The sequence below is a fragment of the Rattus rattus genome, chromosome 2 (assembly GCF_011064425.1).
Source record: "Rattus rattus isolate New Zealand chromosome 2, Rrattus_CSIRO_v1, whole genome shotgun sequence".
Taxonomy (NCBI): Eukaryota; Metazoa; Chordata; class Mammalia; order Rodentia; family Muridae; genus Rattus; species Rattus rattus.
Window position 1 is genome coordinate 203,413,156 of NC_046155.1, and position 26,118 is coordinate 203,439,273.

The 26,118-nt window shown below is 38.4% G+C and overlaps 2 protein-coding genes and 1 non-coding gene across 5 annotated transcripts in view; 1 reads left to right on the top strand and 2 right to left on the bottom strand.

Annotated features, from left to right (window-relative positions):
* The first annotated feature begins 1,462 nt into the window (after positions 1-1,462).
* Rnf146 (ring finger protein 146) lies at positions 1,463-19,529 on the top strand. 2 transcript variants are annotated; one of them, XM_032894835.1, is made up of 4 exons: positions 1,484-1,553; positions 2,235-2,292; positions 11,244-11,353; positions 17,806-19,529. In XM_032894835.1, exons 3-4 carry the CDS (start codon positions 11,346-11,348, stop codon positions 18,863-18,865), a joined length of 1,068 nt encoding a protein of 355 aa, XP_032750726.1. In that variant the 5' UTR covers positions 1,484-1,553; positions 2,235-2,292; positions 11,244-11,345; the 3' UTR covers positions 18,866-19,529. The 2 variants fall into 2 exon arrangements, with proteins under 2 accessions (XP_032750725.1, XP_032750726.1); XM_032894834.1 differs by lacking the exon at positions 2,235-2,292 and having other exon boundaries at positions 1,463-1,553.
* On the bottom strand, positions 16,240-16,345 carry LOC116894865. The gene has a single exon (XR_004387078.1). It is a non-coding gene; the product is annotated as a U6 spliceosomal RNA (small nuclear RNA).
* Positions 19,530-19,980: 451 nt separating the features above from the next.
* Positions 19,981-26,118, bottom strand: part of Echdc1 (ethylmalonyl-CoA decarboxylase 1) — a 32,590-nt gene continuing 26,452 nt past the window's right edge. For both annotated transcript variants that reach the window (XM_032894836.1, XM_032894837.1), the window contains exon 6: positions 19,981-21,392. In XM_032894836.1, the coding sequence (XP_032750727.1) occupies positions 20,984-21,392 (409 nt within the window). In that variant the 3' untranslated portion in view covers positions 19,981-20,983. The remainder of the gene's footprint in view (positions 21,393-26,118) is intronic.

Here is a 26,118-nt window from a genome sequence, read left to right on the forward strand (position 1 = left end):
AATAGCTGACACTAAGAGACTTTTACACATTTTGTGTGTGTGTGTGTGTGTGTGTGTGTGTTGTATGTATGTATTGTGTGCGTGTTTCCCTAAAAAAGCCACCCTTGTGTGGAAGATCCTGTGAACTGAGTGGCCGACTAAACTTCCTAACAGTGTTTCAGGAGAATGCTGAAAACAAGAACAAATATTTGTGTTCATCCTCTCCCAAGTCGCCATAGTAACCATTTGCTACTAATTCCTGTATCCTATGACCTAATATCTTTGTGACTGGTATGAATTGTTGAAACCTAGCTAGCTAGTGGCTTCCAACAACATTCTGAATCCCTCCCCACAACCCCTTCCTTAGAATGTTACTAGGGATTGAACCCAGATCCTCATGCATGATAAATCAACCCCCTACCACTGGATCCCTTTGAAACTAAGAATATTCTAACATCTGAAGCCTATGAAATAGACCCACATGCTTGCTCACATCCACCCACCTAGTCAATGTTCTATTCCTATCATTGATATATAACCTTTTCTTTTGTGTCTATAAAAGTTCATATGATATTCCCTATAACAACTGGTTGAGTAACCCAAATCCATGCTCTGGATTTACAGCTTCTAATGTTGTTAACCAGATGAGCTCTTCCTTTGGATCAGAGGCTGTACTTTGTAGAGATCCTGTAAGTAAGTACCCGGAACAGTTTTCAGTGTTGAATTGAAACAGTTAATGAAACCTCAAAATGCAACATTGTTGCAAGCACAATGCAACGGTTACAGAATGCGGAAATACTTTCAAAGGTGAAAAGGTCCCTCTGGTGCACTTTGTCCAACTTCAAGTAGAGAAAACTCGGTTCTGAAACAGACCATGTGCTTGTTAAAATGAACAAAGACTAGATTTTGATGTTTAACACCATATGCTTGCCATAAAGCTAACCCATGAAATTTATTCTAGATTCGTAGGACGATTCATTTCTTCTTTTAGCTTCCTATGATGTTAGGGTTCAAAAGACTTGTTGAGACCCCAGCACGCCCCCCGCCCCCCATTACATATCTAGCCATGTGTGAGATGAATAGATTGGAGCATCCCGGAGACCATTCAGTCCACGCAGTGCCTTTTCGGGTGCCTTGTTTATGAGGAACAGGCGGTAGTCTCTCGCTAGGGGCCAAAGGAAACTCAGGACTTGGTCCAAGGCTGGGTTTTGGGATGGCTCTTCTTCCTGGTCCTGAAGGTCTAGCTTCCTCGCGCAAGTCCCCGACATGTACCTCCGCCGGTTCGTAACAGAAGGCCACAAGGTACGCCACGCAGAGAGTGAGAGAGGACCGGAACAGCGGTAGGGAACAGCCGGGTGCTAGCTGAACAGCCCGGTGCTAGCAAGTGGTAGAGAAGCTCAGCGTGCGGACTGCCGGCCCGGGACGCCGCTCACGGCAGGGGCGTGGCTTCCGCCGGCGCGGCCCCGCCCCTCGAGCGCCGGGCGGTCACGTGACGGCCGCGCGCGTTCCCGTCCGCTGCGGGCTCCGAAGCGGAGGAGAAAAGACTGCGAGGAGGCTGCGGCTGTGACCGAGAGGTGGGCGCCGGGCAGGACCTGTGAGGGTCGCGGGGGTTTATGGGCTGCGGGCCTCGGCGGGGGCGCTGCGGCTTCGTTGGCTGCGGGGCGGCGCTCGGAGTCCGCGGTGGGCGGCGGCGGGTCGGGGGCGGGTAGGACAGGGACGCCCTTGGCCAGCGCGGCCCGGACGGGCGCGCGGAGGGAGGCCGAGCTGGCGCAACCCGGACCGTGACGGGCGCGGCCCCGGCCATTACTGCGCAGGCAGGCCGGGCTGCGGGCAGCGTAAGCGGGCTCGACTGGGCCTCAGTCGATCACCGGCTGCATGCTGTCTTCCGCCTGGCCTGCTGCTGCCGCCGCCGCCGCTGCCGCCGCCGCCGCTGCTGCTGCGCCTCTGGGTTTTGCCCAGCGCCTGGAGTCGTCCCCTCCTCCTTGCGCTGGCGGAAGCCGCAGAGCGTTCTTGTTTTGATGGCTCCCCAAACCCGAAACCACCCTGAGGTGTCGGAATACGAGTTGGGCCTCCCAAGCCGGGTGCATCTTGAGAGCCCCGGCTGTCGCTTTGTTCTGGTTGCTGGATGTGGAGTTCTCTCCCTTACCCTCTACCCCATCTGAGAGTGCACGGGATCCCCATTGTTGTCGCTGTCTTATTTTCCTGGACTTTTCTTTTTTTCTTTCTGGGTTTTTTTTTTTTTTTTTTCCTTTAAGAGAAAGGGCTGTGTGACATGTTTTTGAGGATATGGAAATGGAACCGTCCTCTAATTAGGTAAGATGTTCCCCAGTGTAAGTTAGCACACCCAATCTGACAACTACATTTTGTCTTTTCTCTGGGTGCTCTTTAAGCTCTTCACAAGTTTTCAACATTTTGTTTTCTTTTTACAACATCGAAATACTAGAAAACTTAGGGAAGAAGAAAACAAAAAGGAACTAGAAAAGGCTTCGTCCTTTGATTGACATTTCAGGTGCCAGGGTGTGTTCCTCACCTCCCTCTCCTCTGTGTGTGTGTGTGTGTGTGTGTGTGTGTGTGTGTGTGTGTGTTGTTTTGCAAACTGGATGTGCACTCGGAGCTTGGGCATTGAAAGGCATTTATTGTCGAATGCGTAGAACATAACAGTAAATGATCTGTATTAGACTTACTAGACTTTTAAAGGGCGTGACTTATTAAAAACAAATGAAGAAAACGACTCACATAGACTAGTAGTTATAGCGTGTAAAGCGTCTGGGAGCTATGAAAATAGGTCAAACAAATCTCATTTTAGAGAAAACTCAAGAGTAACTGCTACACTAAAGATGGAGTTGCGGATGTGTTTGCTTGGATCTTGGATATCATAGAGTTAAACACTCGGGTTTATTTAAATGGGCCTGTGTAATGTGGGCAAAATGAAAACCTTAAAAACTTAAACATTTTATGCTGTTTAAGAACTGAGTAGAGTTGTAGTCATGGAGAAATGTCCCAAATAACTGATCATTAGATAAGAGGAATGAGAAAATAAATATTTTTTTTGTAGGAGACATGTCAGGTGGTAAAGTGCCACTTTTGAACTACTGTTGGGGGGGGGTTGTTTTTTTGGATCCAAGGTCTTGTCTTGTCTTGGAAGAAGGTAATAATGGGCAGAACCTTTTCATATCCATCTGTTGAAAACATATTTTCTGTTAACCATATATGAATTTGAAGGATTTATCCCATTTTCCTGTCAGTATTAGAGATGGAAGATACCTAGTCTTTTCTACCCACCTCCCACCCCCTTGCTTGGTTGCCTTCTCCATCACAGAGTGAATCTGGGTAAATCCTGGGTGGATTAGAAACAGTCTTTTTGAGCATAGACACTATGTTTACATTAGGCTATGGCTTCCTCAGCTTTTTTATACACTCTCATTTACCTTTCTAGTTACTTAATACAAAGCCTATTGTTGAAAGCCTGTTAATTAAAACGTTTAGAGTTGTTGATTAAAGAGAGGAGAGCGAAGTAATAAAAGCATTGGGATGAGTTGATGAAGGTCACACATCTAGTTAATACGAGGACTTTCTGATTTACAAAATGTTTACCGGCCTGAAACATCTGTTAGATAAGATTACATGTATTAAATGTAAACATAAGTTGACATTTCTACCTCATGAGTTAATAAATAAAGACAAAGCCCACTCTGGGAATTTAAAGGCTTACACTTAAATATGAGGCCTGAGACAGAAGTAAATTGAGTCATAGGATGATGCTTGTTTAAGGGCAAAAAGATCCCTCAAAAGTGTCGAACCTCATTTAACTCAAGTGAGTTTTGTCAGAACACTTGTTTCCGAGCTTTTAGACTTTTAAAGAAAGCTGATTTGATGATGAAGTACAAGAATTGATACATTGTAACAGTACATGCTTATAAATTTGAGAATCTTAAATTTTAAGATGTGTTTGTCTAATCCCACCTACACACACACACACACACACACACACACACACACACACACACTCACTCACACAGATATGAGGTTTGAAGTAGTTCCCCTATCATTGATCATTGATATGTTTTCTATACAATATATTCTGTTTTGAGTAACTCTTACTTCATTACCCCTTAACTTTAAATAGGAAAAGCAGAAAATAGTCAAGTGTATGTAATTTGACATTTATATTTTTATTTATATTGTGATATGTTCATCTTTTTCTTTGATTCATTTTTTTTAAGAGCCAATATTTTATTCAAGTTTATTATCTAGGGACAATGGAATTTTAAAAAGTTTGGCTATCTTAAAATTAATCCTAATTATTTACATTATTAATCCTAATATTAATCCTAAGTATTTACACTAGGTATTAACAGTGTAGTCAGATAATTATGATTTGAACTTCTTTAGTGGTTACAATTTTAAAGAAATAAAATATGACTATTTTTCAGTTTTTTAATTTAGCTGGATTAATGGATAAAAGACATAAATTAACTACTAATCTATAAACATTTATTATAAAATCAGTCTCACTTTTTCTTCCACAGTTGCTAAAGAACCTTGTTTCTTTTCTGTTTTCATATTGCTTTATTCATTTGTATTGAAGTTGCTATAATTTAAAAATCATCGTGGGAGGAATTATGTATATTTCAATTGTATATGTTTGCTAGATTATTTCTAGCCCTTAGTTTAGTACCCTCCCCTCCCCCCTGGCTTTAAAAATCCTCTTTTGAGTAAAATAAAAATACCTTTTTTGACTGGAAATACATCTTGTTTGAAATAATGTGAAAATTATTCGCCGGCATCTTCATCTGACCCTGAGTGTAACATGACGTTTGCCCTGGTTTTGCCTTTTGATATTATAGTCTGCAAGATTGTAGTTAATGCATCAGTTTGGCACCTAAAGCTATCACAACACAATGTATATAGGGGTTTTTTGTTTGTTTTGTTTCTCTGATTGTTTGATCTGTATTTAGCATGTTGTTCAGTTTTTCTGTTCAGCAAGTGACAGTTTGTCAGCTTCACGTTCTAAGGGAGGTGTTAATACACAAGACATTGTAGATCCACTCTAGTGGGCATGGTAGACTCCTGGAGCACTTAGTACTCATCAGGTGTGAGTTGTGCAGAATACAATGTATACATGAATTTCAGAGTATACACACACACAAATGTACCTATTAATGATTTTATATTGGATACATATTGAGGTGATAATACTGAAGAAACATTGAATTTTATAAAATACACCTTAAAATTAATATAACCTGTTTCTTTTTATTAGCCTTAATGTAACTAGTAAAAAATTTGAAATTAGATACTGGCTTATTATAAGATAATGTTAGTTTTTCCTGAGAAAAATGTTGTTTCTTTGTGGTGCTTTCTTTTTCTTTTTCTTTTTTCTTCTTTTTCTTCTTATGAGTGTGTGTGTGTGTGTGTGTGTGTGTGTGTGTGTGTGTTTTGAGATAAAGCCTTACAGTTTTGTTTTTCTTTTTGTTTGTTCATTTATTTATTTCTTCTTAAAGATGTATACTTGAATTTGAATCCCTTCTTAAAGTATCACTTGTTTCTAGACTTTCAGTTAGCCATATACCTTCTGAGCTTGGTGCGCCTTCTTTGTAAATTGTATAGTCCCAATCTTAAGGCTGTTTTGAGGATGCAATGGCCAAACTGATTACTGGTGCTTCCCCGACTTTAGTGGAGATTACACTCCAGTCTGGGTTTCAGATTGTCATTTCCAAGGAATGCCCTGGTGGTGCTGATGCTGGTCCTTGAGACCTAGACTTTTGTAAGCATTTTAGTTCATTTTCCTTCCCCCAAATTTTATAATCCATTTTGTCTAAATTTTGAAAATTCTATGAGATACAGAAATTGTAAAAGTTATGGTAGCCTGAAAGGTTTTAGAAAATATACGCTCTGTGCCCTCCAGAGGTGCTGCAGACGCCCTGTTTATATTTGTAAAGTTATCTTCATTTAGCTGGAGTCAGGTTTGTTGATAGAATACTTGACAGAGTTTGTCTATGAGAGCCAGAGACTTTGAAACAGTCGTAAGGATGCATTGAATAAATAGTGGTAGTATTTGAGTTTACCGTATTGTTAATGATCTTTGGAGGAAGTAATAAAATCAATAGCTTAAAAATTTGTGAAAAGAATTTCTAAAAGTTCTATCTTTTATATTTTAGGACAGAATAAATGTAGAGTATAAAAGATGTATCAGGCAAAGTAAATGTATTTTGACCATATTTTGAAAATATATCATTGTATAACTATATATTAACTAATATAAAAATGAGAACTCATGCGGGGATGTTCCTTGTCGTCCTTTAGGAATGCTTTTTTAAATTGTTAATCCTAAATACAGTAGATAGGTATGGTAAGGTGAGTGTTCTGTTAAGGACAGGATAACATTGGGGTGAGAAAATGGCCTTGTTCTAGTAGATTCTCACTGGTGTTTACTGAGTGGCGAGGCTAGTTCTGTAAAAGACTACAACCTACTTAGGTGTCCAAATGCAGGCAGTCTTAAAGATTTATATGGGTTTTTCCGAAACCTCTTTGCTTCTGTTTACTTTGTTTGTTTGTTTGTTTGTTTGTTTGTTTTTTAAGTAAAATCAGTTGTAGAGAGAAAATTTTTATGGACAAGATAGTTAAGTGGATAGGCAGGAACAGTTGGTATTTATTAAAAATAGAGAAACAATATGTAAGTAAATGCATAGAAGGAGAGAATTAAAAATGGGAACAAAATTGTTTTTCTCTGTATTTCAATGGGAGGAAAAAGGCACCTTTCCTACTTCTAAGCAATGATTTGCTAAAGTTTTTTATAAGAAATATGTGACCAAATTTTACAGGCAAGAATTTTACCATCTAGTTATCTATTCTTGGAATTTTATCTGCATTCTGGACACTCCTTAAGTAGTCATTAGCCAGGTGAATTTTGTGCTTGCTAAAAGATAGATGACAGATTCTATAACTGAGGCTGGAATGCTTAGCTATATCATAGGTTCTTTAAAGAATTCTCTAACTTTATGTATTTGGCAGTTTCCAGAAAAGTACCTTCTTCTTGAGGAAACTCAGGTATTTTATGTGACTTAAGTATTGTAGTATTTAAACAAATCAGTTGAAATCAACACAAATTAATTGGCAGTTTACTAACCATTTGAAGATATAACATCTGTCGTGTTCTCATGGTTCTGTGAAAAAAGTCAGGGCATAAATTAATAATGCTAATATTCATGTTAAGTTCTATAATAGAAAAATACATAAAATACAAGAGAGGGAAATAGTTTGGGTGACTGTTTCTGTGCAGTGCAGTAAACATCATCGGGCATTTTATAAGCTGTGAAAGAGGAAGACTTTTAAAGGTAGGAGGATACACAGACTTATCAGGAGCTCTTTGGAGCATTGAGTACTTTGATGTAACTTTGGTATTAATGTGGAAGGCTGGTTGCCAAGGATAAATAAGAGGGACTTCTTTATTTAGAGTTCAGAGACCTAAAGCCTTTGTTTTCCTAAGGAGTTTGCCTTTATTGAATAGACTGGAAAACTAAAATTTGGCTTCGAGTTTAGGAGGACCATGATCCATTTTTTTTCAGTGTATTTAAGGCTGGTTACATAATAGTACATAGGAAATTCCCAGACTGTTCAGTATACAAAATGACAGGATTTAGTGTGACAATATGGAGGGCTAGAGAAGGTAGTAATAGTATCTCTATGTCTCTGACCAGTAAGTGGCTAAGGCATGGAAACTGAAGTGGCACATTGCAAAATTCAGCAGAGGTAGGGGTTCATATAACCACAGAGATGAAAACAGGGGTTTTGTTAGGGAAGAACTTTCAGATGATTCTAGATTGGTCAGGAAAGGAAATGACATCAGGAACTGTATAAAGGAAAGAAGATGGGGAAGTGGCCAGAGGTCTCCATAACTAAAGAACAGGTGTGGGAATGTGAACTGATGAGAAGGGCCAGCGCTTGTGGTCTGAGAATGCGATTGTGACTTCTTTTAGATGACAGTGCCAAGTGGCACTTTATTGCTGAGAGGAAGTAAAGTGATTTGAATTTAGGAGTTCAGAAGTTGAAAATAAAGGGCAGTTTTATGTTTTTTAGACTCATTTCAGCCTAGAATCTGCAGTGGGAGGGCCCCAAAAGGCATACTTTTAAGAAGCTATGTACTTGTTTCTAATAAATGGATATTGGAGCATGATTTAAGGACATCTGAGAAGCTGGGCTGTTCGTTCTCAAGGACAGTTAAGTTGGTTTGTGGGGCTGTCAGCAGATAGCATGAAGAGGATGATATGTAGTGAAATGGTGAAGTTAAGCACAGCCAGTGGTAGAGTCTCAGAGAAAGCCAAATTGGTACGATAGAATGGCTCTCTCTGATCTGCAGATGGCATTGTGAGAAAATGAGCAGTGTCTGTTTTGAGTAGGCTGTGGGAGGGATGTGCATTGATATTCCTGTGTGGTATCACTAAACTCTTACACACCACAGAGGCAGAATGTAAACGCTGGTAGGAAGAATAGAATAGTGGCAGCCATGTTCTCTAAAGCCAGAGTAAACTGAAACACGTTTAGTAGAAATGCTGTTTAGCCAGTTACATAGAAAATTCTTTGGCCTTGAAACAGATTCATTGTTCTCTTACACATTGGTGGGGAAAGCAGGCTTCTATTCAGAGGTCATAAGTGCTACATTTACTTTTAACTATCAGAATCTTAGATTAGAAAGATAATTGCCAACCCTGAGAGACTTAAGGAACTGAATGAAATAGGATCCATGTCTCTCCTCTCTTAGATTTACTTACTATGTGGTTGGTCAATTCTTTAGTGATCATGTGCAGGGTGTTAAGCAGGTTCTACGTGGAGTGATGTGCCTCTTGAAGTAGGCAACCCACAGGAAGGAACACTATATGACAACAGCTAAAGAGCGGATGGTGTTTTTGATTTTCTGGACAGGAGGTAGCTTGAGAAAAAGTTGCCATAAAGGTAGTAAAATAAATAGCAGCACCCATGAGTTAATGTGCTAATGGCACCTGTGTAGGAAGGCAGTGATGCTGACTCAGTATTAAGAATGGGCTACTGACATTTTGTTGCTGCTTTGACTGGGTTCATACAGAACTTGATTATTTTACTCAAAACATGTTTTGTAGTAAAATTGTAAGAAACAAGAGATACTCTTTAATTATTTTTAAGTGTACACTCAGTAGAGCTAATTTTATTGACAATGTTGGAAGCCATCCTTACTATGCATTTCTGGAAATATTTCATATTCCAGACAGAAACTATGTACTTTTGAGGCAGGAGCTCCCTGTTTGCTCTTCATTTTGGTCTCTGATGACCCTTAAGTTGATCTCTGAAGTTCTCCATTCATTCAGGACTAAATACAGTATTTTTCCCTTTGTGTCTGGCTCATTTGACTTTAGCAACATGTTTCCGTGTTACATCTATAGTGGACAAACTTCATTCTTTTGTTCTGAATACTGCAATACTGTGTTTTCTTTATCCATTCATCTGCAAAGAGACATGCGTGTTCATCTTTTGACTGTAATTCTGTTATTGACTTTGGCGTATGAAAGTCTGAGTCCTAGTATTCTTTTGGTATGGATCTAGCAGTAGAATTGCTGGTGTGTATAGTAATTAACAAAGATCCACATGAGTGACATCATATTACACTTATACTAGCACTCACTAAACGTCTAACTTCACTGCATCCTTAGCCACATGTATTTTTACTTTGCTGTGGGTCTGAGTTACATTTTCCTAATGACTAAGACTGAATACCTTTTCATGTGATCATTGATCATTTTCTTATAAAGAATGAGTTATCAAGCCTGCTTCTTATTTATTTTTGTTTTTTCCATTGAGGTGTAGGAATTAAGTAGTCTGAAAATTAAGTCTTTATTTTCAAAAAATCTCCATTTCTATAAGTTGTCAATTTTTTCTTTACATTTTGATAAGGTCAAATTTGTATATTCCTTTGTTCTCTATACTATTGGTGTTACGTGTCCCAATGGTGTTACGTGTTCCAATGCTTAAAGAATTTGCGTTCTATTGGCTTCTAACATTTTAAGGATTGGATTATGATAATTGGGTCATTGATCTGCTTTGAGTTAATTTTTATATTGTGTGAAGTGTGGCTTGACTTGGTTGCATGTCTAAATCGGGTTGTCTCAATGTTGAGGAAATACTCTTTTTCTATTGAATGGGCTTGATACACTTTCCCAAAGATCATTTGGCTATGTAACATGTTTATTTATGCATTTATTGAAAAGATTTATTTACGTATTTTATGTGAATGTGCTTATATAAGTTTATGTGTATCACATACATATAACAGCCTATGGAGACCAAAAGAGGGCATTAGATTTCATATAACTGACAGTATAGGTTGATGTGAGCTGTTGTGTGGGTGCTGAGACCGCTCCCCGCCCCCAAACCAGGGACCGCTGCAAGAAACAGTAAGTGCTCTTAACTGCTGAGCCATCTGTTTTCATGATTCATAATTGTATTTTATTGATGTATTATCTTATAATTCCATACCACAGTATCTTAGTATTGGTCTGTAGTGTTGAGATGTGGCAATGTTGAACTTCGCTCTTATTTTTAAAGCTTCTTTGAGCTAATTTGATGTGAATTTAAGGACTAGCTTTTCTCTTTATGCAAAAAGGCTGGTAAGATTTTAGTAGGAATTTATTCAATCTGTAGACCACTCTGAGAAGTATTTGTCTTCTCATGGTCTGCAGGTTATGATCGATCATAACCTCTTTTTTTTTTTTTACTTACTAGCCCTATTTTATTTGTGTCATTAATATTTTATCATTTTTCAGACAAGCTTTGGTTAAGTCAGTCCAAAGCTAAATTATTACTTTCAATGTTTTTTTTTTCTTTAATTTCCATTTTGTTGACTGCTATTACATAGAAACACACTACTGTGTTCTGTTGTTGGTTGGTTGATTGAGGTGCATGGTGTGTGTGTGTGTGTGTGTGTGTGTGTGTCTGACTTACAATCTACAACTTTGCTGGACTTGGTTATTCAACTTCTTATAGAGAAAATGAGTTTTTTTCTATCAGCAAAAGTGAACAATGTATTTTAAGATCTTATTCTGTTACTTTTTCTGCTAGATCTTCCATTGTGTTGATAGCAGTGGTAAAAGGGAGCACCCTTGTTCCTTGTCTTCAATTTTATTTTAACTTTAAAATAAAAATTGTCAGTATATTTAGTTAAAGGATCATAGTTAACTAATTCTATTGATCTTAGTTTGTAGAGGGATTGATATTGATACTGTTTCTCTTTGCAGCACAGAGAATGAACCAGCCTTGCAGGAGAAAACACTACAAATTAGCTGACAGCTGGTAGAGAAGATGCTCTATTTCTGTGCTCAGTGCCTGTGGGATCTGTGATGGAAATGTGAGTACAGCCTCTAGAGCATCACAGCTTTGCCGAAGCTCCAATGGAGCAAGATGAATGCAGAGAAAAATGCTTGTGTTTAGTGTTAATTGTGCAAAATGAAATTTTATTGACTTACTAGTGCTTTATAGAGAAAGCAGTCCCATGCATACTAAATGAGTACAATCAAGACTTCTAAGTTCCCAAATAGGGATACTATGGCAAGTTAAGTCTAAAAAGCTGGAGGCCTAGGTTTTCCACCTTTGGTTTTCATAGTAATTTACTTAAATAACCAAGGTAAGAAATTTCAGTTTTTATTAAGATGAGAAAGATTTCTGGAGTTTGGAGCTAATTACTAAAAGTTTGATTCATGAATTTAAAGATTTTTCATATTTATTATACTTGTGTTTAGATTTAGAAATTAGTATATCATTTTTATTCATATTAATTGGTCTAATTTGTATTTTATTAGTTGTATTTTCCTGTCATTTAGGCTTGTGTAATATGCCTTCAGGGGTTTGACAACCTTGACCCTGATCATATTAAAGTTCATTATATTTTGATGAAATACTTCCTATAATCAACACTATAGTTCTAGATCATGGGAAAGGAAAGTATGTTGACTTTCAATTTGATTCCTGGACCCGAGGAACTTTTGCAGATACTATTTCACAGTCTCTAAGTTGGACACAGAAGCTAGTTTGTTACCCCCTTTTTCAGTATAATAATGCTGCCATTTACAGTATGACAGTATCATTCTTTGTCAGTGTAGAGAATTGGTTAAGAGAGAAATGGTACCATGTGATTTTCTTTTAAATTAGAACCAGTGAATCTTGTTTAGTGTGTACTCCTACTCCATAGCCAACACACAGACATAACTGGAGATCAAATTCAGGACCTTGGCCTTGTGCTTGCTAGGCAAACTCCCTATACCGGAGGCAGACACCTCCTTCCCACCCATGTGTGTATGGGTGGGATTAATCTTGTATGTCTGTAGATGTTGGTCACCAGAGAACTTACTGTAGCCTAGTAAATGAGACAAATATGTTACCAATTAAATGGTAGTGCAGGTGCCAATTTGAGATAAAAATAAGATGCTTTTGGAGCTGAGAAGAAGAAATTAGTATCATGTAAAGAACTGAGAGGCAGAGTACAAGAAAGGGGTACAGATGCCTGACATTCAGGTGCTGTAGACGATCAAGAACTGATAATATATAAAAGAAAAAGTAGAAGAAAGAGCATCAGAGTTAAAGGAGTGAACGTTTACTTAATCCTTTGTATATTACCAGGAGCCCAGTGTCTATTTTCCTTGGATTGCTAAATTTAATCATTAAATGTAAGAATAGTCTTATCTATGCTGAAGAAGCAGAATTAGAGAAATTAAATCATTTCCCTATGACAGTATTTACCAAATTTCTCTTAAGTATAATCCCTTGGGACATGTGTAGTTATATGTATAGTAAAGTCTTTATGTCTGGTTTTGAGTGGAATGTTTCAGCAAAGCCTTTGCTATGTTAGTGCTAATCAGTAGAGGCTGAGAAATTGTTTGAGACTGTTTGAACCTTGAAGAAATGTTGTCTCCCTGGAAAATCTGCAGTTGGTGTACGTGAGAGTTTGCAGCGGCACAGATCTTGGTCTGAAGACTCCTGCAAACCTTGGGTTCTTACTTGTGACTATGGCTGGCCATGGTCAGAGTCTGCGATTTGTGTGGGTTGTCTGCTGTTGTGAGGGGCAAGGGCAAGATAGCGTTGGTAGTTGGAACTCTTCCCCGCATTGATAAACCTTGTATGGGGTTTGAATAAAATGACTGGTGTGTGCTAGCTGTGGTCAGTCTTTTCTAAGAAGGATGATCCCCTCTCCTACTTTGGGAAATGAATTCTTAGCACCTCGGTGAGCTTCTCTTTCTACTGTAGCACCTATACCAACATCATTCAATAGACACTTACTAAAAACGACAGACTATTGAACCCAAATCCAGACCCCTAGGTTCAGAAAGAGCACACTAGTTAATTCCTTTTGTTAGGCAAATTTAGTAAGTGTTAACATAAAGAAAAATGGTATAGCTATGATTTTAACTGTTTCAATGTAGTTTTATGCTTGGGAACTTCCATTGCATTATGTATACAGGAGGACATTCTTAAAGGCTGAGAGATGTCTAATGAGCATGGCTGAGCAGAGGTGAAGCCAGAAAGAGAGAAGACTGCAGTCTATTGGAAGGTTTGTGTTTTGTGCAAGGGGTAGTTAGGGGTCCGGAATTAGGTTCACAGGTTTTGGGATGAAGAGGCACTCTTAAGTGAATTGCGGCTGGAGATTAGGTGAGCACTAAAAATGTTGATTTATCCAAAGTGGAGGAAAAAAAAAACAAACAATATACAGGATTTGGGGATCAGATAAGTTTGTTTTTTAGTCACATTAAATTTCAAGTGCCTAGAGAGTTTTGAGGTGCAATACCGAATAAGAAATACAGGTCTGAGGTGGACCATTTCCAGATGTGAGGTGTGAGAAATCACATAGTCCCTATACCCATGAGATACTCAGAATACTGACCAAGCATGTGATGTATACAACAGAGACTACTTGTAGAGTTTTGAAGGAGTACTGATATTGAAGGGGTACTAGAGAAAAGGGGGAAAGAAACTTAGATGAATTGAAAATGTGCTAAAATCCAAATGAAAAACATAAGGTTTTAGAAAAAGAATGGGTTTAAGTTATTAAGGTATAGGTCATTAATTTTGAGTTGCTAGTCAGAGTTCTAAAGGAGTTAGAGCGTGGTACTGATTACAAAAGCTAAGGGGTTAGTTTTGCAAATGGCTGGCAGAACCCCAGCCTGAACCAGGAGTAAATGACAGTAAGGCAGACTGCAAGCACAGTGTGTTTTGCCAGTGATTCTTTGGCTGTGTAACTGACAGGAGTCAGAGTGTCTCATAACTAAGAGGGGTGAGGAAATCTCATTGCTTCTTTGGGGCAACAGTTAATGAAGATGTCTTGACTAAGTTACTGGGAACAAATTCTCTGACTGCTAAAGCAGAATCAGTGAGTGGAGCTACACAGCGTAACTTAGGGGTTTTCTACTTTAACTTACTTTGGCTGACATCCCTCATGCCTTTGGGGGCGGGGGGATAGCTATTTCGTGTCTTCCTCTGGGCATTTTTTAATCTCTTACAAGCTGTTATGATTTGAAGTGTTGAATAACCCAAGGTTTTTGTACCTGTTTTTCCTGCTCATGCCTTGTTTTTAAGAACCATGTATGTGTTGCTGACTCATAACTGGATGGTTATATATGTGGACCAATTTTAACTTTTTAAATAAGATTCCATCGCATTCTTTATAAGATTGTGACCTAAAACCTGTTTAAGACCTATTAGCAGTGAGAAAAAGTGTCTTAACTAATTAAGGGCAGACACGTTTTTGCACACTTCCTACAAAATACATGTTATACATTTAATGTGTCCCCTCCCTACAGGTAACCATTTCCTTCTTTGTACTCCCTGGTGTTCTTGTGCTCAGCTCATAAAGAGTTTGCTGTACAAATGTAAGGATCATAGCTCAGATCCTTGGCACCCACAAAAATGCAGGGTGGGTAAGGTAGCTTGTAATTTCAGCACTTGGAAGGTAGAGACAACATCCCAAGAGCACTCTGGCTAGCCAGACTAGCCGTAATGGTGAGCTGTAGTTTTGTTCAGAGACACTGCCTCATGAAAAGGTGGAGAGCAATTGAGAAAGACTTATGAAGTCAACCTTGGGTCTCTATGTGCACAGACCACATACATGGGTTCACATGTGCACAGGCACACACATAGGAATAAAAGGAATTTCATTAGAATTAATTTGTCTGATTTAAATGTCAAGGAGTGACGTTCTCTGAAACCCTAACAAAAAGTATACATAGTTCATTTGAGTTAGCAAGGAGAGATATAGATGGTGTTGATCATTGAGGAGTTAACAAGCATATGCTTATACTTATAAAATCTTTTGTTTCAAATTAGATCTTTGAAAGCATGACAAAATAATTTGAAGCGCCTAGAGTGAGAAATACATTAAGTTCTATTTGCTTAATTAATTTTGAACAAGTTAGAAGTTACTTTCCTGATTTCTATAACCTAAAATTTCTGGAAAGGGGGTTTGGTAATGTCATTAAGTGTTGAAAAATAATATATACATTAAGCATTTTCATCATTACTTTCTGTAAGTACTGTGTATTTGCTTTCCTTTTGAGTTCAGTCTAATTTACAAGTTTGTATAATTTTGAACATGTATCTTGCAAAAACCAGTGTTATAGGAAAGGATTTAAGGGAAGGATAAAAGGAAAAGGGATGTGAGTGAAAGGCAAAGGGTATCCTTCCTCAGTTTTGAAAGTGTAAGAATTTATTGGCTATCCCTTTTATAAGCCCCTGGACCTAGCTTGGAGTGATCTAGGACTAAAGCAGAAGTCCTTACAATGGTGTAATTTGAAATGGTTTGTGTGTCATGTGGCAGAATGAAATGGTAAAGGTGTCACTCATTTAAATAGCAGTTTATTTCCTGATGTCTAATCTCTGGGATTGTCATCTCCATTCTTCAGTCTTTTTTTCCCGTCTCTAGTCAGCTGTTTTCTTCTTACCTGCGGTTTTCTATCTATGGAATAACAATCAAGTCATGTTTCTTTAGCCTAGTATAATAAGGCTTTTATGATTTGTTTCCAGACTGACTTCAGTCTCCTTGATGGTCTACTTGACTCAGGACTTTGTTTAGCTGAGATCTCCGCCATCCAGCCCCCCGACCTGCCCATCTCAAACTTCCTAACTTATGTCCATTCATCTCTGCTCACTGCTGTTACTGTCTTAACATTCTTTTCTTTTTCAGGAAAGTTCAGCTTTAATTAATTTCTTCAGCAGTTATGCACATTTGGAGCTTAATATTTTTCTTTTTAAAATATGGAACACTTCATGAAATTACATATCACCCTTGCACAGGGGCCATACCAATCTTCTCTGTGTCATTCCAACTTTAGCATATGTGCTGCTAAGCAAGCACTCTTAACACATTTTTCAATATATCATATTGGTGATTTTTCTACTTGCGCATATGTGTCCTGTTACTGGGCTGCAGTACTGGTAATGCACCTGTAGGTGTTAGTAAGTGCCTAAGGCAAAGGCTTTAAGTGTCCAGACTGGAGAGAGGGCACTTAAGTGTTTGCAATCCTTGTAGGGGCCAGAGTTCAGTTCCCTGCAGTCACTTCTAGCAGCTCACAACTACCTGAAACCCCAGGTCCAGGAGACCAGAGCCTTCCGCTCTCCTCTGTGCAGTGCCTCTGTGTGTACACATGCATCTACATAAACCAGTTCCAGAGTTTTTAATCAGTGTGAGGTTCACTACCTCCAACCTGGCAAATCTCTTCTTTTCCTCTCTTCACAGCCAATTTTATATTTTTCTTGCATGATTATGTGGAACTTTCATAGAACTTTAGAAACTAAATTTTGAATTTTCTTTTTAATCTGAACCATGTAGTTTTCAAGTAAGGAAGTTTATCTGAATGACTAAAAGCATGTAGTTAGTAAAGGACAGTGAGACTTGGGATTTTAATTTCTTGTTTAGCATTGGTTTCACTGACCAATGGCGGTATGCTTTCTCTGTGGGTGCTCGCAGCCATCCACTATTGGGCTCTTCAGTGTGCTTTCTCAGTACTGATAAGGACACTGACAGAGCCTTTTCATGCTGACAAGAGGAAATCTTGATAGATGAAGTGGCAGCCAGACCATTTAAGGATCCTAAGAGATTCTGGGTTATGCTGACATCAGCCTTTTGAGGAAGGAGTGTGGCTGAATTAAAAGGCATGCGTAGTGATTTAGTAATTGATGTGTGTGATTTGAGAAAGGTAGAATGGGTATCACACGGTTTGGGCAGATGGGGTGATATTACTGACGTACTGGTGTTTTCAATATATTGAGGTGTAAGTGCAGTTTAGGAGCTAAATTACTGGCTTGAAAAAAACATCTAGGAATGTCACCTGATTGTTAATTAAAACGGGGGCTGCAAATTGCTGTTGTCTGGAGTTATAATTTGAAGAACCTCACTGTTTTTCTACTCCTCTTCATACAGATTCTGAAGCCAACTTGGAGTAGATTTCATGTTTTTAAATGTTTGCTTTTAATTCTGTTTTAGTATTTAAGATATGCTATGTATGCTTTGGTTTATTTTTGCAGTTTTCCCTAATAACTATACTTTTCTTTGGTTCCTGTATCAGCATACATCTATAAATGAAAAAGATTTTTTTATATATATTGAGTTTTTCCTATTTTCTTTTACTTTCCTACCCATGTTTTTGCAGTAAGCGCACTATATAGCCCAGCCTGACTTTAAATTTCCTGGTCTATTCATTTTTCTATGTCTTGCATAGCATGTGGTTTACATGGAATGGGTTTGCTGGGTATTTTCTGAACTAGTATAAGAAAAGTTTACATCTGATTTCAACTTTTTTCTTCTCATTTCCATAGGATGGCCGGCTGTGGTGAAATTGATCACTCACTAAATATGCTTCCTACCAATAAGAAGGCGAGTGAGACCTGTTCTAACACTGCACCTTCTCTGACAGTTCCCGAGTGTGCCATTTGTCTGCAAACATGTGTTCATCCAGTCAGTCTGCCCTGTAAGCATGTTTTCTGTTATCTGTGTGTAAAGGGCGCTTCATGGCTTGGGAAGCGATGTGCTCTTTGTCGGCAAGAGATTCCTGAGGATTTTCTTGACAAGCCAACCTTGTTGTCACCGGAAGAACTTAAGGCTGCAAGCAGAGGGAATGGTGAGTACGTGTGGTATTATGAAGGAAGAAATGGATGGTGGCAGTATGATGAGCGCACTAGTCGGGAGCTAGAAGATGCTTTTTCCAAAGGTAAAAAGAACACGGAAATGTTAATTGCTGGATTTCTGTACGTTGCTGATCTTGAAAACATGGTTCAATATAGGAGAAATGAACATGGACGTCGCAGAAAGATTAAACGAGATATAATAGATATACCAAAGAAGGGAGTAGCTGGACTTAGGCTGGACTGTGACACCAATACTGTAAATCTAGCAAGAGAGAGTTCTGCCGATGGTGCGGACAGTGGATCAGCACAGACTGGAGCTTCTGTTCAGCTTCCAGTGCCATCTTCTGCAAGGCCTCTAACATCAGTCGATGGTCAGTTAACCAGCCCTGTAACACCGTCCCCTGATGCAGGCGCTTCTTTGGAAGACTCTTTTGCTCATTTACAACTCAGTGGAGACAGCATAGCTGAAAGGAGTCATAGAGGTGAAGGAGAAGAAGATCATGAATCACCATCTTCTGGTAGAGTACCAGATACGTCCACTGAAGAAACAGAGTCGGATGCCAGTAGTGATATTGAGGATGCCCCTGTGGTGGCTGCACAGCACTCCTTGACCCAACAGAGACTTTTGGTTTCAAGTGCAAATCAGACAGTAGCTGAACGGTCTGACCGACCAGTTGCAGGGGGTGGGACCATGAGTGTCAATGTCAGATCCAGAAGGCCTGACGGACAGTGCACAGTGACAGAGGTTTAAACAGATGTCTTCAGCACCACACTCAAGGGTAAAATGAATACCTGTAAATTTCTGCCCACATAACATTATACTCATCCTTAGTAGTACATTGTGGGAGTTGGGGTGGGAAGGGATATGGGAAGGACAGACCTGAAATTAAAATGTCTAACATGTCTCTGCTGAAATTTATTTAATGTGAGGAATTGGGGTGTTGATAGTTGAGAGCTGTTCAGTATAACACAGTTTTCTTGGCATCTGTTTACATTAGAGTGTTTGTTTTTTAAAGTCTTTAGTTCTTTTGGCTAGTGTGTCCCCGTGCATTAATGGCTCTCATCTGACTCTTGCACTACCTTATTTTTCTGCATGGATTGGTATAAAATCTTCACTAAAATTTGGCATCTGTGAGATACTTGGTATCATGAGCAGGAAGCTTAATGTGGAAAAGAGATGTGAATTTGGGAGTTAAAAATAGATGACTAACAACTACTTTACAGTTGGTCTCACTAAGATAGAAATGTCAAGCTGCAGCTATTAAGTTTCAGAATCTGTAACACACTTCATGGTGTTCCTTTCCATAAGGTTTACTGTCTTGTCCTTGTACTTGGAGGTTTCTCTTAGTCTGCATTTTTCTTTTTGATTAAAAAAACTTTATAATTTAATAAATACTAGAATTTATCAGAAATAATTTGTTTCTTGTTTGAGTCTGAAAAAGGGATGGGGGCACTGATATTTGTGACTAAAGAGCTTTTTAAAAGGTGAGGTTTGAATTGATTGTATTCTATTCAAACTTTCCCTTACTCAGAAGTCTGATTCTATCAGAAAAGAATATGGGAAAAGAAGCTATCAACAGGCACTGCGTTTGGAATAAACAGATGTGGAAATAGATCCAAAGGCCATGAGATTTAAATTTCTCAAGCAGCTAATACAATTAATTTACATTTGTCATTACCAGTCTCTTTCAGTGGTATTACTGTGTGGGCTACACAGAAACCTTACAAGCATAGTGGTATAGATCCAATAAGCCCGCTTTATGTGGCTTGGCAAGGTAGGAAATACTGGCAAACACGGCTGAGAGTTTGTCTTGGAGTAAACCTGTCTGGTGTGTTTCCTTTAAAAAGTGGGATCCTTTATTTACATACTTCTAAATTTCTTTTATTAGTATTATCAAGTTAACGAAGTGTTAAACAAAGAACAACAAAGTCATGACTTTTACCTCTTGTTGAAACTGGCTAGGAGAAGTTAATTCTTACACAGTTTTTAATAAGTGAATTCTGAAATGGACATAAAGTTTGGGTTATGTGTTTTTATTGAATTTAGTTATTAAAACATAGTCACACAAAAATTAAAGTTAGACATTCCTCAAAACTAAATATGGTAACAATGAAAAGGATGCTTCATGAATCTTTAATAGTTTAGATTTAAAAACCCTATCAACACTACTACTGTTTTACTGTTACCTTGAAAATTCCAACACAATGCTACTTTGTATAGCCAGTTGGTGCTCAGTAGAATGGCTTTCACTCTTTAGGTCTTTTAAATTAGAAGTCAGATGGTTGAAAAGACCAAAAAGAGCTCCAAAAACAGAGGCAAAGATGCACCTTATTTTTCTTTAAATGAAGAACCATTTCCCCTCAGTATCTAGAGCAGACAAAAAACCCTAATATTTCTTATATGCCTCTCTAATCTCTCCCTCCTTTTAACTTCATATGAAAGATTTACTAAGGTCTTTTAAATTTGTTTTTGACTTTGCTTTTGTAAATTACTTCAACTTAAGAAAGAACAAAACAGCCACAAACAGCAGTATTAATGAGCGTTTGGGAGGTGGTGGCAGGAGAGTCATGACTACCCTTGATACAACAGCAAGTTTAAGACCCTCTCTGAAAGTTAAATTGATAAGTATGTTATAAAACATAAGCTCAGGATAAGAATTACTACAGGAATGTAGAAGTTGGCAGAAGTGTTAAATGTTAAACAACACAGAAAAGAGCACTGAATCAAATACAGAGAACGCCACCCAAACCAAGTAAGCAGATTAGCAGTCCCCTTCGAATGACTTCCGCCCGCTCCTTTCTAATACCATCTCACCTCCACGCACGCTCTCCCTGCAGCTTCACTTGGAGTACACTCACATTTTAAACACTATTTAGTGTGTTTTCCTTTCTTAGCAATAGCCTCTAAATTTGCAGGTCCACCCCACAGTGTTTCTAAAACATCTCTTTCGTTCTGTAACGCCTCCTCTAGATACAGTTCCCGGCCAGAGCAGACAGATTTTTTCAAACCCCTTATGACTTGTGCAGGTCCACTGACAAACTGCTCCAGCCACTCTTGTGCCTGTTCCAGAGCCGTAGCTTCATCTGAGGGCTGCAAGACCTCATCAGCCAAACCTATTCTTAAAGCTTCCTTGGAATCCAGTTTGAATGTCCCACTTAACACTTTGAGAGCTTGTCTGCTGCCAATGATTTCAACCAGCCGGCTGGCACCACCCCAGCTTGGAACTATACCCATATCCTTGTGGACAAATCTGATCACACTTTCCTCAGTCATCAACCTGTAAAGACAAAAAGGGAAAACTGTAACTACACATACATAAGAGAACTAGATAGTCAGCACTCCCGGTCTGACAAGAAATCACTGATCTTTTTAGGCAGACATAAAAATGTTGAAAAATGTTCCCAGTTAGAATTTAGCTTACCCTGTACTATTCAACAAACTCGTGATTTAAAAAGTAACATTTTTATATCAGCTTTTCCAATCTTTGATAAGAACTCAGCCTCACATTTAAAGAACTTTATGTTAACAGATTCTCAAAGTTACTGTGACGGTCTCATTTTTATGTTTGAAAAAAATATGCAGTGGAAGCCGAATCGGTCATCTGAAGTCATGCCTTAGTAACACCAGGACTTGACCAGTGTCTGGATGCTTATTGCATGGCACAGATCAAAGCGAGACCAAAGCAGAAGCAGGGATAGCAGCAAGAAAGACGGTAGTAGCTTGGACTGGACTGACGGCACTAAGTTCCTGTCGGAGCTATACCCAACTAGTGTTTTTACGGATAAGAGTAATTAGTAGATGTAGAAAAAGCTTCACGTCCATACCTGTGCCATCGGGGTCCTGTAAAGTTCTAGTGTGGACAGTGTCTCGAGGAAGGGTTACCTGTGCAATGTTTTTGTATGCAACAATGGAAGGCTTTTTAAAATGTGAAAACCTAATTTGAACTAACTAAAAGTCAAACTGAAATTTTAATACTTTCCTAAGAATAGTCATTTTAAAAACTACTCAGTAAAAAAGAAGAGCTGAAGTGATTTGCCTTTCTAACACATTGTACATTCGACTCATAGTACCAAGTGTCTTCTACCGCAGCCTAACCTTGAATTGTGAAACACTACCATGGAGAATTCCTGCCAAAGCCTACTAACGCACTGGGAACTTTTGTCCTCAGAAGATGGATGTCCACCCAGAATGTGTCAATGATGAGCAATTGCTTCTACAGTTATAGAAATGACTTCAATAAATAGCATTTGGATGTGTATCAAGCAGAGCAAGCTTTACCAAAAGGACCTGAATCTAGTCCCATAATGGGAATCTGCCAAAAATTTGGAAAGGAATTAAATTTGCAAAATACCGTATCTAATAGTTATGGAAAAAAATATTTGTTACTCTTAAGTAGCATAATTACTTAAGTATGCCAGTTTTTAAACCAAATTTTGGAATTGACTTGTATTGGCTTAGCTATGACAGCTGAGAAAATGATGATATAAGGAATCAACTTATTTATTACTGAACATAAAAATTAGTTAAGACACTGAATGTTGATGCAGTATAGACAACACTGCATGAAATCCATTGCTTCTAAGAAACCTAGGCAACCATTTTATATATGTTTTGTTTTGTCTCTTCATTTTACAAGGTCACTTTTGTCAGTGTTTAAAGTTTTACCACATAATTTTTCATACATGTGTGGGAACACATGCCATGGCATATGTATGGAGGTCAGTTACTTCCCTTTTTCACCGTGTAAGGCTTGTGGATGGGACTTGATTGAGTTGTCAGGCTTGGTGGGAATCACCAAGCCAAACTCACTGCCCCAAGTTTGCCTTTTTTGAATCCTATTTTGCAACTAACAAAACCTCAAGAAATTCTTATAAAAGCATGCACAATAACCTGACATATGGTCTTTATAAATTCCATAGCTAGTATGCTTGTGTTGATGTACCTTTTAGTATGCATTAAACATAATTTTGAAAATCCACTGTCAATAACAAAAGTTGTCTCAACAGTGACAGATACATAGCACACAGCAGAAAACCTTTTACAAAATTCTTTATTAGCCTCACAAAGTTAAACTTTAAAATTTCAAATCTTGGAAAATATAATTCAAGAGGAAATCATTGAATCAGTAAGATATATCTCAAAATAGAAACTGCTGCATCATCTCCCAGGATTATGCAGTAATTCAAGAGTTCACATGTAGCTACCTCGTATTAACTGAAATGCTTACTTCTAGGGAGAGTCTATGTGCCCATAAAGAATTAGCCCTCATAATTATAAAGACATAATATTCCATTTGCAAAACCATTAAACTCCCTTAGACAGAAAAGTTCTATGTGCCACTGGCTAGCAAGGAAGAGGTGAAAGTCATCAGACGTTCCTTACGGCTATTTGGGTGGAGCAAGTACAGGAACAGTGCCCAGAGCGTGGACCCTTACTGTGTGTGTATAGGCACACACAGCACATCATGTGGGTCTTAAGACAACATGAGGGAAGTGGGTTTCCCCTTCTGCCATGTGGGACCCAGAGATTGAACCCAGGTACCTGCTGAGTCATCTCTGTAGCCTAGCTGGTACTTTAGACAGGGATGCAGATCAAATGCTGATCTCAGGAAAGGCTGCTCTGTGTGATGCTACTACTTTTTATGAGTTAACCCTAAGTTTCAGGGTCAGTACACATATCTTAGAACATTTTAGAACTACTCAACAGGACATGTTTTATAAAATGTATACAAGAAAACCAGTATTGAAAGTGTTCACTGGGGGTTGGTAAAGCGCTTGCCTAGGAAGCGCAAGGCCCTGGGTTCGGTCCCCAGCTCCGAAAAAAAGAACAAAAAAAAAAAAAAAAAGAAAGTGTTCACTGATGAAGAGAGGTATCGTGACCTGTGATGAGAGGTGGGATAGATACTGAACAAGAAGACTGCAGAATTTTCCTGTGCAGTGCATGGAGCCACAGGCAGACTCTGAAGCTGGACCTCCTAGTACAGACTCTGGCTGCACACTGCACCCCATAGAGTGCAGCCAGGGAACAGGACACATACACAGTGAAAGAGGAGTATCCTTCTTTAGACCCTAAGAAGTTACTTCCCTCTCTTGGCCTGAGTTTGCTTGTCTCTAAAGCATTACTCATGTCACGGGTCCATTAGTTATCAAATGTGTTCATATATAACAAATTCCTTTATAAATAATATCAGAAGAACTGTATGTTTTATTTTAAAAGTCTGTGATACTGTTATAATGTCCTTTTGCTTAGAAATATTAAAGTTGTATGTTTTGTAGCCTCATACATAATAAGCTTTGTGTGTTAGCTTTTGCTATAATTTAGTAGAACTGTTAAACAGATTAACACAAAACACTGTGTCTGTGGCAATTCTAAATTGTTTCCTTGTCTAGTGTTATATAATCTTTTAAGTCATTGAAAATTAGAACAACTATCTGTACACCGTGAATCCCAGTATGGTAGTGAGCAATCTTTCGTTGATGATTACATGACTGGAGACCATAAGACAGACATACGCTTTTGCCTTCCCAAATAATGAAAAATAATGTTTTGTTTATCTAGACATGGGGCTAAAGTAGAAGATTGAAACTGATTATGAAAGAAATAAAAAAAACCAGACATCTATGCCTTTCAGGTTTCTTAAGGGAAACTAGGAAATATAGGTAACAACATAAATATTAAAAAAAATATTATCATGTTGTTATTATGAAGGTTAAGTGAAACAGGGCAGACAACACACAACTATATACTTCCTTGAAGTAAGATTTGTTAAGAACTAGTATGACTTGCTAGTATTCATTTGTCTGGGTTATTTCCCTAGCCCTCACTTAGCCTTTTTGTTTTTTAAAAGGCCATAATCTCTTGTTTGATTCAGCAGACTGTTTCTGACAATTGCGTACATTAAATCTATTAGCAGCTGGTGACTGAGGGGTTGGGAAAGGGCTAAGTTATTTCCATCTGCCAAAGTAGTTTCTCCCTGGAAAGAGAAGAACTCTGGGATGAAAACATCAGCTACATGGATTCCAAACAATTATCAAGGCTGAGAAAGCTAAGTACATTAAAAGAGGCAAAATACATACTTTAAGTGGGAACTTGCCTTTGCAGTACAATGCTATGAAAGCTTTTGATGTTTGCAGATATTCATATAAATCGCTATCACAGAGATTAACTGGAAGGCACTGGGAAAAACATCAACTACTAGGACGTGTATTTTGGTAGCACTTCCTTGTGACTGGAGCTAGTAATAAAGCAGGCAGCCCTTTCTAGGACCTCTCACTTTTAATACTACAGCTGCTCTTGGGATGTGGATTTAAAAGGGTTCAGAAGTCCAGGATAGTGGTTTTCACACTTCTAGGGGAAGAATCATTTTTTTCTTCATTTAAACAAAAATTGTTTCTATTATCTCCCCTTTCTCTACAGAAGGTAAATCCTATATATAATTTCCCTAAACATACATACCAACAAGAAAGTTGATCTAATAAAATATCAATTTTAACTGTATACTGAAATAAGATTCCCAGTATCAGTATCTATAGCAATTATTAAGCAAAATAAAAATTGCATTGAGTATAAGCCCATGTGATAACTATGACAGGGGCTTTGATAACCTAGATAGCTACTAATGACAGGTGTCAGAACTGCACAGTTCAAAGAATAGTTCACCTCTAAACAGACAAAGTAGAATGGCATGAGATTTCACCAGGCCACTCAGAACAGCATGCAGTTTGAAACTGAGGAAGTACTGCCGTGCCTTTATATTTAATATTTTTAGATTGTAGTTTGACTACAGGTAATTTGTAACAAAAATGCAAAATTGTGATACGAGAGGAGGGATACTGTAATTAGCTGTGGGTAAATTCTTTAGCAAATAACAAATACATACTACTAGAAAAAAATTTTAGAAACCAAAAGGTATGTAGGTTTTGTAGATGGCTATACCTGGCTTATAGAGGTGCTGAAAAGATGTTGAACTAACTACTGCATCATTTTCATAAAAGCGACCATTC